The 12,552-nt window shown below is 52.2% G+C and overlaps 3 protein-coding genes across 3 annotated transcripts in view; 2 read left to right on the forward strand and 1 right to left on the reverse strand.

Moving 5' to 3' along the window:
- Positions 1 to 175, forward strand: part of SPACA6 (sperm acrosome associated 6) — a 3,940-nt gene extending 3,765 nt beyond the window's left edge. Inside the window, exon 9 of the mRNA XM_019471285.1 lies at positions 67 to 175. Coding sequence (XP_019326830.1) covers positions 67 to 175 — 109 coding nt within the window. The remainder of the gene's footprint in view (positions 1 to 66) is intronic.
- Positions 176 to 7,251: 7,076 nt separating this feature from the next.
- Positions 7,252 to 9,304, forward strand: LOC103896552 (fibrinogen-like protein 1-like protein). Its single transcript, XM_019471286.1, has 3 exons — positions 7,252 to 7,264; positions 7,797 to 7,928; positions 8,676 to 9,304. The coding sequence occupies exons 1-3, from the start codon at positions 7,252 to 7,254 to the stop codon at positions 9,302 to 9,304; spliced, it is 774 nt and encodes a 257-aa protein (XP_019326831.1).
- A 2,680-nt stretch (positions 9,305 to 11,984) lies between these two features.
- Positions 11,985 to 12,552, reverse strand: part of LOC103896553 (fibrinogen-like protein 1-like protein) — a 4,473-nt gene continuing 3,905 nt past the window's right edge. Inside the window, 1 exon segment of the mRNA XM_019471287.1 lies at positions 11,985 to 12,552. This exon segment is cut by the window's right edge and continues 19 nt beyond it. Within this exon segment, the coding sequence (XP_019326832.1) occupies positions 11,985 to 12,552 (568 nt within the window).

Here is a 12,552-nt window from a genome sequence, read left to right on the forward strand (position 1 = left end):
CTGGATGGGCATATAGGGTCTCCTCCCCCCTCCTCCTCTTTCTCCATTCCTCCTTCTGCCTCCCAGGGCCACCTGGCAATGCCGGAGCCTCCCAGAGCTCAGTGACCCCTGGACATCCCACAGACCTGGACAACAGGGTCCCCCAGGGGATTCCAGATGCCTGGATTCACCCTAGGGGAGTTTGACACATGGATCCATCCCTGAGGACCAAAATTTCTGCAATTGCTTTTCTTGCATTGGGGGTGGCATGTGCAAATGGGAACAGTCTAAAAATAGAATGACAGAGTTCTAAAAATCTGGATTATGCTGGAGATAGAGACCTGAGGGTCTTGGGCTTGCATACAGAAATCTATGGGCTTGCATACAGAAAAACTGGTACTGGGCAGTGCGTAAGCAGTCCAAAATATGGTTCTGACACTCCTGACCCTGCATTTCAACAGCTAGCACTAAGGGAAGGTCAGACTGCCACCTGTAGGAAAGCTTTCTCTTGATACTGTTGTACCAGAGATACTCATGTATAATAATACCTTTATATGTCATGGCCACTACGAATGCCAAATTACTTTCTCCTCTGATTGTTTGCCTAAAAGCATTTCATCACATATTTACTTTTATACCACTGTATAACTCAGGTGACTTCAATTTGGTAATTTGGATAAATTGCTGCTACAGATTTTTTAGACATTATGTCTCTAACAAAACGGCCAAACAGTAGAGGAAGAATGCTGTACGATTCCTTGAAGAAGAGATTTAAAAAAAAAAAAAAAAACAACCTTAAGACTGTGATCACAGTATCTCCAGTGCTCTATGTTGCCTTTAAATGTACCTAGACTTATGTTAGAAAAAACAACTACCAGAAAAATATGAAAAAACAGGCTGCAAACACACTACACACAGAGTATGCCCATATCCCATTGGTGCATTTGGTCCCAAGCAATTGGTAAAACGCTTCCGTCACCTGGGTTGACATTCCAGCTGTACTTAATTCTGCAGTGCTGTCAGTGCTCGTTGTAGTTGAGGAGCCTGAGCTGCAACCTCTGGGCTGAAGCCCCAGCCTGTGCTCCCCCACATCCCGCAAAGGCCGGGCCTGATCCGAGCAAGGACCTTCTCCTCTTGCAGTCCTCTGGTAACGCAACAGAGCCACCGTGTGCTCATCCAGGAGACTGCAGCTCACATTTCTCATCCAAATAACATTTCCCATTAGGAACACACTGTGTTTTCGCTCTCTACAACTACCTGAAAGGAGGTTGTAGCGAGGTGGGTGTTGGTCTTTTCTCCGAAGTAACAAGTGATAGGACGAGAGGAAATGGCCTCAAGTTGCGGCAGGGGAGGTTTAGATTGGATGTAAGGAAAAATTTCTTTACTGAAAGAGTGGTGAAACATTGGAACAGGCTGCCCAGGGAAGTGGTGGAGTCCCCATCCCTGGAGGTATTTAAAAGACGTGTAGATGAGGCGCTTAGGGACATGGTTTAGTGGGCATGGTGGTGTTGGGTTGACGGTTGGACTCGATGATCTTAGAGGTCTTTTCCAACCTCAATGATTCTATGATTCTATGATTTGTGATCCCTGCCTATTTCTTCTGCTGCTAAGTGGACTGGGGGATGGTGGGGCAGAAATCGCACTCCTTTCAGTCACAGGTTTCCCTCAGGCAGATGGCTGTGTGAAGCAAAGGGAAGGGGATGAAGCTTTTCCCATCCTGAATGCTGATGACAGGAGCATACACAACTGGCAAAGGAGGGTGACAGAAAGATGCAGCCACCGAGCATGGGCTCTCCCTTCCTCTCAGACCTCTCGGGCTCTTTTCATGCCTCTGTCACAGGCCACAGCAAGCGCTGGAGGGGCTTAGCATGAAATGGAGCAGCCAAGGGCAGAAAGGGAGCTGGTTTGCTGTAGTCCCACAGTGGAGGGCTTGCTACATGGTCATTTCCTACATGGAGTGCAGTAACCCTGTCCTCCAGGACCCTGACTCCTTATTGCACGCTCTGGAGCTGTTTAGTGGGGGGCTCAGCTGTACAGCAGCAGCTCAGACAGCCTTGCTGGAGCTCTAGCACAGAAGCCATCAGCTGCCAAGCACAAAATCCAGTTCCTGAGACTGTCCAAAGGGACTGACTGAGGGGAATGAGCCCTTATGGCCCACTGCAGGTTGGGGCTGACTGAGGGTCTCAGTGATGAGACAGTCAGAGCAGACCCTCCTCAGAGATTGCAGCAGCTCTCAGGCCTGGCTATCACTTTGGAGAGGAGGCTGGCAGTGCATCAGGGAGTGTACCAGCGTCCTCAGAGGTGATGTGCCATGCTCTGCACCACCTACCTTGCCACCCCAAGCAGAGGAATCCATAGAAGTGGGAGAACACCAGCCCTCACTCCTCACCCCAAAAGCAAAAAAGTAGATGGAGACAGGGGACGTGTTTTTATTATATATGTTTGCATTATGTTTTCCTTATATATTTCCTGCAAACAAGCAGGAAATCAAGCAAAAGTAGCAGAAGGCTTGTGTGGATGAGCAAGGAGTTCCTGAGTAAACTCAGACGTATAAAGGAGGTGTTCAAGAGATGGAAGCAGGGTATGATGGCTGATGGAATAAAGAGATGCTGTCCAGTCATTCAGGGATGGGATTGGGAAAGCCAAGGCTGGCCTGGAGTCTGGCAAGGGTTCCTAAACAAAAGAAATACTAGGGAAAACGTGGGTCTGCTGCTGAATCCCCATTCAGGGGCCCTGGTGACACAGGACATGGAAAAGGCCAAGGTACTCAATGATGTCTTCACTTCTATCTTTACTGGGAAGACCAGCCTTCAGGAATCCTAGGCGCAAGAGATCGGGGGAAAGTCTGAAGCAAGTAAGACATGCTCTTAGAGGTGGAAGAGGAGCAGGTTAGGGAATACTTAAGCAAACTGGGCATACAGAAGTCCATGGGCCCTGATGGGATGCACCCGCAAGTGCTGAGGGAGCTGGCCAATGTCATTGCAAGGCCACTCTCAATAATCTTTGATCGACCCTGGCAATTGGGTGAAGTGCCTGAAGACTGGAGGAAAGTAAATGTCACTCCTATCTTCAAGAGCAAGAAGGAGGACCCAGGGAACCACAGGCTGGTCAGCCTCACCTTGATCCCCAGGAAGGTGATGAAGCAGCTAGACCTGGAAACCATTTCCAGGCACATGAAAGACAAGAAGGTGATCTGGAGTAGTCAGCATGGATTTTCAAAGGGAAAATCATATTTAAGTAACCTGATAGCCTTCTACAATGAGGGACTAGCATGATGGATGCGGGGAGAGCAGTGGATATTGTTTACCTCAGTTTTAGTAAGCTTTTGACACTGTATCCCAAAACATCCTAGCAGACAAACTGGCTAAATATGGGTTAGATAAGTGAACAGGGAGGTGGACTGAAAACCAGCTGAACGGACAGGCCCAGAGAGTGCTGATCAGTGGCACAAAGTCCAGCTGGACACCAGTCACCAGTGGTGTACTCCAGGAGCCAATCCTGGGGTCACTCAGCTGCAAGGTAGGTCTGCAAAAAAGGACATGGAGATCCTGGTGGGCAAGAAACTGACCATCAGCCAGCAATGTACGGTCATGGTAAAGAATGCCAACAGCATCCTGGGCTGCATTAGGAGGAGTGTTGCCAGCAGGTTGAGGGAGGTGATCCTTTCCCTTTATTCAGCACTGATGAAGCCATACCTGGAGCCCAGTTCTGGGTTCCCCAGTGTGAGAGAGACATGGACATGCTAGACAGAGTCCATCAAAGGGCCATGGAGATGATGAAGGGACTGGAGCATCTCTCCTTTGAGGAAAGGCTGAGAGAGCTGGGACTGTTCAGCCTGGAGAAGAGAAGGCGCGGGGGGGACCTCATCAATGTGTATCAATACCTGAAGGGATGGAATGAAGAAGTAGGCTCTTTCCAGTAGTGCCCAGTGCCAGGACAAGAGGCAATGAGCACAAATTGAAATACAGGCAGTTCCAGCTGAACACAAGAAAACACTTTTTCACTGTGAGGGTGGCCAAACACTGGCAGAGGTTGCCCAGGGAGGGAGTCTCCATCTTTGGGGATATTCAGAACCCAACCAGACACTTTCCTGGGTGGCCTGCTGTAGCTGACCTTTCTTGAGGAGGGGGTTGGACCAGGTGATCTCAAGAGGTCCTGTCACATCTTGCCATTACATCCCAATGAGCTGGCAAGAGAGGCCATCACATTGCCACCTGCCTCAGCAAACCCCTTGTTTCCCCAGCAGCAGAAAACATCTTACCTCAATGGCAGCAAAGAGGGCCAGGTCAGACCACACTTACTAAGGTCCCATATTGCAGTACCCCCTATCCTCACCCTCCTGGATGGGCACACACTCCAAAACAATCCTCTAGTTGAATCAAGGGCCTCCCATAGTTTTGTGGCCTCTGAATTTGCCCAGAGCACCCAGACCCTTACCCAACCCACCCCAAACGCTGTCACTGTTACAGATGGGAGAAGAACACATGGTGGGGCTGTAACCCAAGAGACCTTAGAGTAACGTGGCACTTGGGCACCCAGAGATTCTGTCCTTTGGCCCTAGTTAAGGAAGCACAAACCTGTGTTTAACTGGCACTTGGGATCCTTGTGCTTCCCCATGGGAAGGGAAGACCCAGATCCCGAAGCAGGAGCTGGCCCCAGGAGCCATCAGGGATTGCTTCCCCTACCACAGGGCTCTGCATGGGTTGTTCCAGAGATTCCCATGTTACTGCTTGGGAGGGCGGGCTGATGCCAGCGCCTTTGAGTCCTTTCCCCCTTCTCAGAGTGTAGTTTGCTGTGTTAAGGAGTCTAGCTGGCCACATCCAAAGTCAGCTCCTTCACTGAAAAGGGCTGTTGTGAAAAAAGCTAGAAGTGAGGGCCTGCTCCTCCTTCCCCTGGAGAGCTGCTTTTAAGCTGCGCCTTTACCATTGGCTACATGGCAGCTGTGCAGCAGCTATGTCTGCGCCCAGTCTCGTTCCTCCAGTTCTGCCCCTGATGGGTACTGCTGACTTGGCCTCCAGGCTTGACCTCAGACCTTCCCTATCTCTGCAGACATGCTGGATCTGTGGCCCCAGCAGGCAATGGACTGTCACTATCTCCAGACTGGAGCCTTATCCTGACTTTCTACTGAGCATCCTGCACAAAGAGGTCCCTGCTGGGGCCTCTGGGGTGACAGAATTTGCAAAGGGAAACAGGGTGCATGAGAAGGCAGTGGAGGGCTTGGGGAGCACCTGAGGGCATACGGAGGGCTCTGGCATGAAAAGGAAAGCAAATGTAGGACACTGGGGTGCACTGCAAAGAAAATGGGGGGCTCTAGGCAGCACCAGAAGGCAGAGGAGTCTGAGGGGTACAGGAGGGAAACTGGAGGCCTCCGAAGGTGCACCTTCTTTTGGGTGCACCAAAAGGTAAACGGAGTGATCCTTAGGGGATGAGAGGACCAAATGGAAGCCTCTGCATTGCACCAGAGGGCAAATAAAAGACCCTGGGGAACATCAGAGGGCACATCAAAACCATTCACTGAATTCTGTGTGCATTCAGATCCCCTCCATTCCCCTCCATGCACTTTCTACTCCCCCACATGCCACTGTGGTCCCTTCCATTCTTCTCTATGCGTGCTCAGGCTCCCTTTGTTCCCCCCTGTGGACCCTCAATTATCCCCCATTCCCTTTTGAGTGCTTGTAGATCCTCTCTGCTCCCCTACCTGTGCCTTGGAACCCCACAGTTCCCATCCAGGCATGCTCAGATCTCCTCTACTCCCCTTTGTGCACCCTCCAGTCCCTGCCATCCTTTCTGAGTGCCTTACATCCAAACCATGTCCCCTTTACATGCTTTCAAATTCCCTCTGTTCCCTTCTGGGTGCTTCTAGATCCCCTCAGACTCATTCTGTTCACTTCCAAGCACTCTCAGATGTTCTCCATTCCTATCCAGCTGCTTTCACATCCTCTCCGTTCCCCTCATTGTGCTCTCTTGGAACCCCTCTGTTGTCCTCCTTACACAAACAGATCCCCTCCATTCCCCGCCTTGTATGCTCAAGTGTCCTCCATTTCCCTCTGTATGCACCCAGATCTCCTCTGTTCCCCTCCTCGCATACTCAGATCTCCTCTGTTCCTTTCAGTGTCTGCTTAGTGCTGACTTCTCCCCTCTGTGCACACTCACATCCCTCTTTTCCATGACAAGTGCCCTCAGATTCCCACTGTTGCCCTCCATCAACACTCAGATCCCACCCATCCCTTCTGTGGGTGCTCAGTTCCTATGGGTTCTGCCATCAGATCCCTTCCAGTCCCTCTGTGCACCCTCCATTCCCCTCCATTTTCCCTCCATGCACACTCGGATCCCCTCCATTCCCTCTCTATGCACACAGGGTCAGGCTTTCTGATTTCCCCTCTGTGCACACTCAGACCCCTCCATTCCTCTCTGTACATGCTCAGATCCCCATTGCTGCCCTCCATCTGCCCAGTTTTGCTCCGTTCCTGGAAAGACACTTGCTTTCCTCTGTAGCCACCCATCCTGCGTGACCAGCCTCCCAAACCCAGAGACCACAGCTATCTCAGCTGGCCTACAGAAACCTTTTAGCCAGTGTCCTTCAGCAGGCCCATTCAGCTGCATCCTTGCAGATCAGGACTGTGGCCCACTGGGGAATAGAGACCTCTCCTGCTTCCCCCAGATGGAGATCGCCTAGGCCACAACACTCTGCCTGCTGTCATGCAGTACAGAAAACACCAGCTGCTCCAAATACCGTCCCACAACACTCAGTCTCTCTGGGAGTCTTGGGACTGCTCTGACTTCCCCACCAAGAGCTAGGCTGGGCTTGTCAAAAGCACATTAAACAAGAACCAATTGACCTGGCAGCACCCTGCTGTAATGGTGGGAGGTGGGGACATTCCCAGTGTTTGCTCTCCACACTGATTGATGACTGGCATTCAAGTGTTTATTTACTGAGCTGCACTCTTCAAAGCTCCCAAATATGCTGTTCCCAGGGGAAATTCCATCCAAGGAGCTAAGCACTCACAGAAGAGACCATTCCAAGGACTCTTGCTGGCACGGGTGTTATTTTCTTTGCAGCTCAGGAAGCTATGCACCTAGAACCACAGGCACCTTCATCTCAGCTTGTGTTTTCTAAGGGCGTAAAGGAAACCCAGCCCGATTTCCTCCTCCAGGAGAAAGGAAGTTGGGAGTGGGGGTAGGACCCACTCACTCCGCCCACTGCAGAGGGCCCTACAAATGCCTTGTGAAACCTGCTGCTCCGCAGCTTTGTGCTCCAGAGGGCATTCGCGCATGGACGCCATGGGTGAGTACTGGGCTGGGAAGCGGGGCGCTCCTTGCTAGCAATGGGAGGAGCACAGGTAGGGCAGCCCAGCAACAGGGAGAGGCTCCGTGCACTGGTCCTCACACACCGATGGGGAGCAGTGGCATCGGTGCCCTCTTAGGGCATGCTCACCTCGCACCCCTTCGAACACCAGCAGCTTGTGCCCTGCCTTCTGGCTCATCCCAGCCAGTCCCCTGCTTTAGGGGCCAGGAATGAAACTTGGCTCAGTCGGTTGTTGTGTGCTTAGTTTTGGGTGGAGCAATATCTCATGCATGATTTTCGGGAGCTGGCCAAAGCGAAAAGGCAAGGTTGTCTACCCCTTGGGCAAAAGAGTTGAGGCCTTTTGGCAAGTTTTCCAGCTTGCACAGACCAGTCTGATGCTGCCCAGCATGCTTGGTGCATTCCTGCATCTCATGTAGTCGTGTTACACTGTGCAGTGCTGGAGCCATGGGATTTCCCACCTCTCTGGAGGGAGGGTCACATTTCATCTTTTCTCCATCTTTTCCCTTTCTAGCAGCCCAGTGCCTTCTACTCCTTGCTCGCGTGCTGGTCTTGGCTGCCCCAGGCCACTCCATGCATGTACAAACCCTAAACATCTTCAAGAAATCTCCCTCGAACGCTTCGGCGAGTGCTCTGAAGAAAACCAGTATGTAGCATCCCATGGGCATCACAGTGCTCTCACCAACACCTTTCAGTTCCTTGGTCTGGGTCAGTCCTGGCTGGTGAACAGCCCCAACCTATGCTCTGGGCCAGTGGAGGCTTGGTAAAATGACACTTGGGAGAGAGTGTGCTATGATGCCTCGGATCCAAAAAACACCTCCATAGTGCATACAGGCAGGCACACTGGGGAGAGGCAGCATCAACCCCAGGCTTTGCTCAGCTGGGGAGAGGAGCTCTGCCCATTTGTCAGGATGACCTTAACTGCAAGTTCTGTGTGTGTGCATGTGTTTGTGTGCACTGTGCAGACTGGTAAGGGTGTCTGTGTGCTTGAAGGGGTCATTTTTCTCCTGTTCTCTCTGTCCCTTGGAGGGGCAAGGTCCTCTTCACCTTCCTCCCAGCGTGACCCTGTTTTAGTGACACAACCCCTTTTTCAGGAGGCCCAAAGGAGCCCACTAGTGTCCATATCAGTCTCCTGGTCTGAAACCAGCATAGCGCAGTGGGTCTGGGGCTTTTCACTGCAGCTGCCTCCTGTTAGGTGTGCCATATGGAAGAGGAACAGAGGGCTGAGGCCACCACTCTCACCTCCAGCCAAGCACATTGACCTGTCTGGGCTGGGACAGCTGAGTATCCCCCAGGTACCCTGGCCAGATGTCCCTCTATCCTGTCACAGGGTGAAACATGGTCTTGTCCTGTTGCACAGGCTTTTGTTAAATCATGCTCTCTCCCGCCCCAGGTTGGCCCAAGGACTGCAGCGAGATCCCTGCTGGCAGCCCCAGCGGTGTCTACATCATCCAGCCCACAGGACTGCACCCCATCATGGTGTACTGTGAAATGAATGTGACAGACGGGGGCTGGACGGTCATCCAGAGGAACCGGCAGAGCACGGAGATCACCTGGGCTGAGTCCTGGAGCACCTACAAGTACGGCTTTGGGAACGTGCACACCGAGTACTGGCTGGGCACCGAGTACATCCATCAGATCTCCAAGCAGAAGGTCTACCAGGTCAGGTTTGTCATCTGGGATGCCACAAACAACATCAACTTCGCAGACTACAACCTCTTCAGCCTGGAAGATGAGTCCCACGGCTACCGGCTGAGGCTGGGAACGTACTCAGGGTTGGCAGGGGATGCCATGGACTCAGACAATCCCAGGAACGTGCACAACAACATGAAGTTCTCCACAAAGGATCGGGATCAGGACACTTACAGAGGGAACTGTGCCTCCCGCTCTGGGGGTGGGTGGTGGTACTCAGCATGTTATTCTGTACAGCTGAACGTCAAGGGGGGCATAACGTGGGGCAGCCTGTGCAAAGGGAACTGCAAAGCTTCTGCCATCCTCATCAGACCAGCTCCATACCATTAGTACTCTTTCCCCCTCCTGTCTGCACTGGGCACATGGCCAGATCAGTGCCCTGCTGGGGCCCATTTTGCTGGCTGGGGGGCTGGGGGGTGAATAGGGTTGTTCCCGTATATCAAGAGCTGTTTTCTTTTCCTCTTCTCTTGAAAAGTAACAAAGCTCCCTGCTTTGTCTCTGGCCTTTCACTTGTGGTGGGTTTTTAGGGATCATTATTAGGACAAGTTTTTATAAACACTGTGGTTTCCAAGCATGTTCCTTCTGGGGAGAAAACTGTGCTCAGAAACCTAAAACCCTCCTGATCCAGGAAGGTCTTATTCTTTTTGCTTTGCGGGTATAGATGACTTCAACAGAAAAATATCAGTCATCACTAGCTAACCTGATCTAAGCTGCTCTAAGCCCAGGCAGGCCATGTATGCACCATATCCCTGCTGTAGTCTGTGTTCATTCTGCAGAATAAAATTGCTTTCAGAACCTGCACAGACATGCACAAATGGCCTTCATTTGTTTGGGAACTTCTCACAACTGTGGCCAGTTTCTTGCCAGGAGCAGACCTGAGGCTCCTGGTGCAGTAAGAAAAGACTTTCAAAGGAATAAGTTTTCATAAGTCTCAAATGAGGAATTAAAGACAAAACTTTCACTTAAAGAAGAGAATTGGGTTTCAAGGTGGGGATCTTTCAAAAAGGGTATGCAGTACCACATGGCGAAGAGCAAGCACTGAGGGTCGGAGGGAAGCATCAGCTCAGTTCAGCCCTACCAGCCGTGACCTGGAGCTGACTAGAGACAGCAGGCCAGGCCAGCATCATCCTGCCTTGTTAACCTTGTGAATGCAGGCCTTGGGAGATAACTGGAAGAGTGGACAGGGAAAAAAGGGACAACAGCACTGCAAGGCCACGCAGCACTGCATGGTTGTCATATCCAGGGCATGGTTAAGAGCTGAGGCAGCCTGACATGGCAGGGATCCCAGAAGTTCAAGAGGCCTGGATCAGCTTGGGTCCATATGGGCTTGCTCCAGTGTGTTGATAGCTCTGTGCACTGGATAGCTGGACATGGTAGCTGTGATGTGATCTCCCAGTGCTGAGCAGAGGGGAATGATGTCTTGCTGGCCACACTCTTGCTAATGCAGCCCATGATGCAGTTCACCTTCAACACTGCAAGGGTGCGTTGCTGACTCCTGGGCATATTGCTGTTTACCAGGAACCCCAAGTCCTTTTCTGCCAAGCCGGTCCCCTCCAGTTAGGTTGTACATCCAGGTTGGCATGCAAATTACTTTTTAAACCAGCAGACGTATCTCTCAGTCCAGAAATGCTACTCTCAAGTCAGCTCAAACTAGGAAGCCTTTTTCAACCAGCAGCAGCCTCATACATTCATCTCCCCATGCATCAGGGCTGCAGGCCCACAGATGCCTCCAGGGCAGCCAAGGCTGCCTGTGCAGCCTCTTCAGGAACACAGCACTGCCATAGCTCTGCAGGGTGCCCTGGGACCTCAGTCACAGATCTTGGCCTGAGAGTCCCAAGTTGTTCAGGATTCACAGCCACAAGCATTCCTCGAGCTCAGTTTTTCTTCCAAAGGCAGGGGAGAGGAACCATGGCTTCTTTCAAGCCCTAAGTTCAAACTTCCCTCCATCACAAAGGAGATCCATAGCCACATTCCCCCTCTGCAGCAGAATACAATGGGACTGACTTACCCGCATCTCTTATGCCCTCAGGGAGCCCGCCACCTTCTCTACACTCCAATCTGTGGCGGTTCCTTCCCTTTCCCAGCATAAAGCAACCACCCAGCCACGGACAGGGGCAAACTATGGGCGAGGGTTTTGCAAGATACTGGGTTTTGCTGGCCCTGTTGGTTAATCGTAGCCTTACAGCCACAGTTTAGTGCACAGTGGTTGGAACAAGCCATTGGAAGCAATATTGCGTCCAGAGACCTGAGAACCAAACCACAAACAGAATTAGGTACAACAGCTGTACTCAGCTGTGTACAGCAACTGAACCAAAGGGAGAAAAGCTCATGTTACAGACTGATGCTGGGGACAGTCAGCAGCAGGGAGAATCAGTGTCGGGCCTTTCACTATGGAACATTGAAATATTTCAGAAAAAAAAATAAAGATCAGCACAAAACCCGTGCATGCCACACCAGCTCTGCACCAGCTCAGCCTGAGCAAATCATCTTGAAACCAGCAGCTACCATGCCAGTACTGGGGGAGGTGAGCTCTGCATGTCCAGGAAGATCTGGCATCCCTTGAGCAGGGGTGTCTCCTTGCCCAGGAGAGGACCTGCATAATACACCTACTTTCCCCCAGGTGCACCACCCCCAAGACTGGACAGAGTGATCCCACACACACTTATGTGCAGTGCCATGGAGGCAGGTAGACGCAAGGCAGCAAAGTCTGGCTCCAGGGTTTATTGCAGCTGATTTCTTCCACCATGGGTAGCAGAGCTGTGGGGCGTATGGGGCCCGGGGAGGGAGCAGGGCCTGAGCAAAGCAGGGGTACACCGATCGCACAGGGAAGGGAACTTGCACTGTCTCCCCATCCCCAGGACAGGAGTGGGCGCACCCACCCCAAACCGCAGGCAGCGCAGAACGTGCACCAGGGCTGGCACAGGGCTGTTGGCAGGCACAGGAACGGGGCACTGAGCTGGGGACGGTGGCACTCCCACAAACTCCTGGGAGGCTGGGGACTGCGGCACGGTCAGCACACATCTGTGGGTTTGACCAGGATGAGGGAGGATGTGCAGTCGCCATTATCGCAGAATCCTGGCCAAAGGATGTGTTTTTTGGCATTGAGCAGGACGTTCTGGCACCTGTCATACCACCAGCCCCCGTAGCTGTTGGCGCAGTTCCCTCTGTACTGGTCCTGGTCCCTGTCGGTCGTGCTGAACTTCATGTTGTCATGTATGCCCCCCTTCTTGGGGTGATAGTTGGTCAGATAGTCATCCCCATCACCAGAAAACCGGCCCAGCCTCAGCGGGTACCCGCTAGCCTCACTCTCCACGCTGAAGATGTCGTACTCGGCGTAATGGGTGATGTTGGCTTTATTCCGCACGATGAAGCGGACCTTGTAGGTGCCCTGCTGTGTCAGCAGGTGCAGGTACTCGGTCCCCAGCCAGTGATCACCCTGCACGTTCCCGAAGCCGTACTTGTAGGTGGTCCAGGATTGCTTCCACGTGATCTCAGTGTCATGAGAGTTTCTCTGGACAACAGTCCAGCCCTTGCCTTCGGTGTCCATGTCGCACCACACCACGCGGGGGGGCGGCGCC

This window comes from Aptenodytes forsteri, unplaced genomic scaffold (assembly GCF_000699145.1).
Source record: "Aptenodytes forsteri isolate BGI_AS27 unplaced genomic scaffold, ASM69914v1 Scaffold209, whole genome shotgun sequence".
Lineage (NCBI taxonomy): Eukaryota > Metazoa > Chordata > Aves > Sphenisciformes > Spheniscidae > Aptenodytes > Aptenodytes forsteri.

Coding starts and splice junctions, on each gene's coding strand:
- LOC103896552 (XM_019471286.1), top strand. Junction 7,929..8,675: donor GAGTGCTCTGAAGAAAACCA/GTATGTAGCATC, acceptor CTCCCGCCCCAG/GTTGGCCCAAGGACTGCAGC.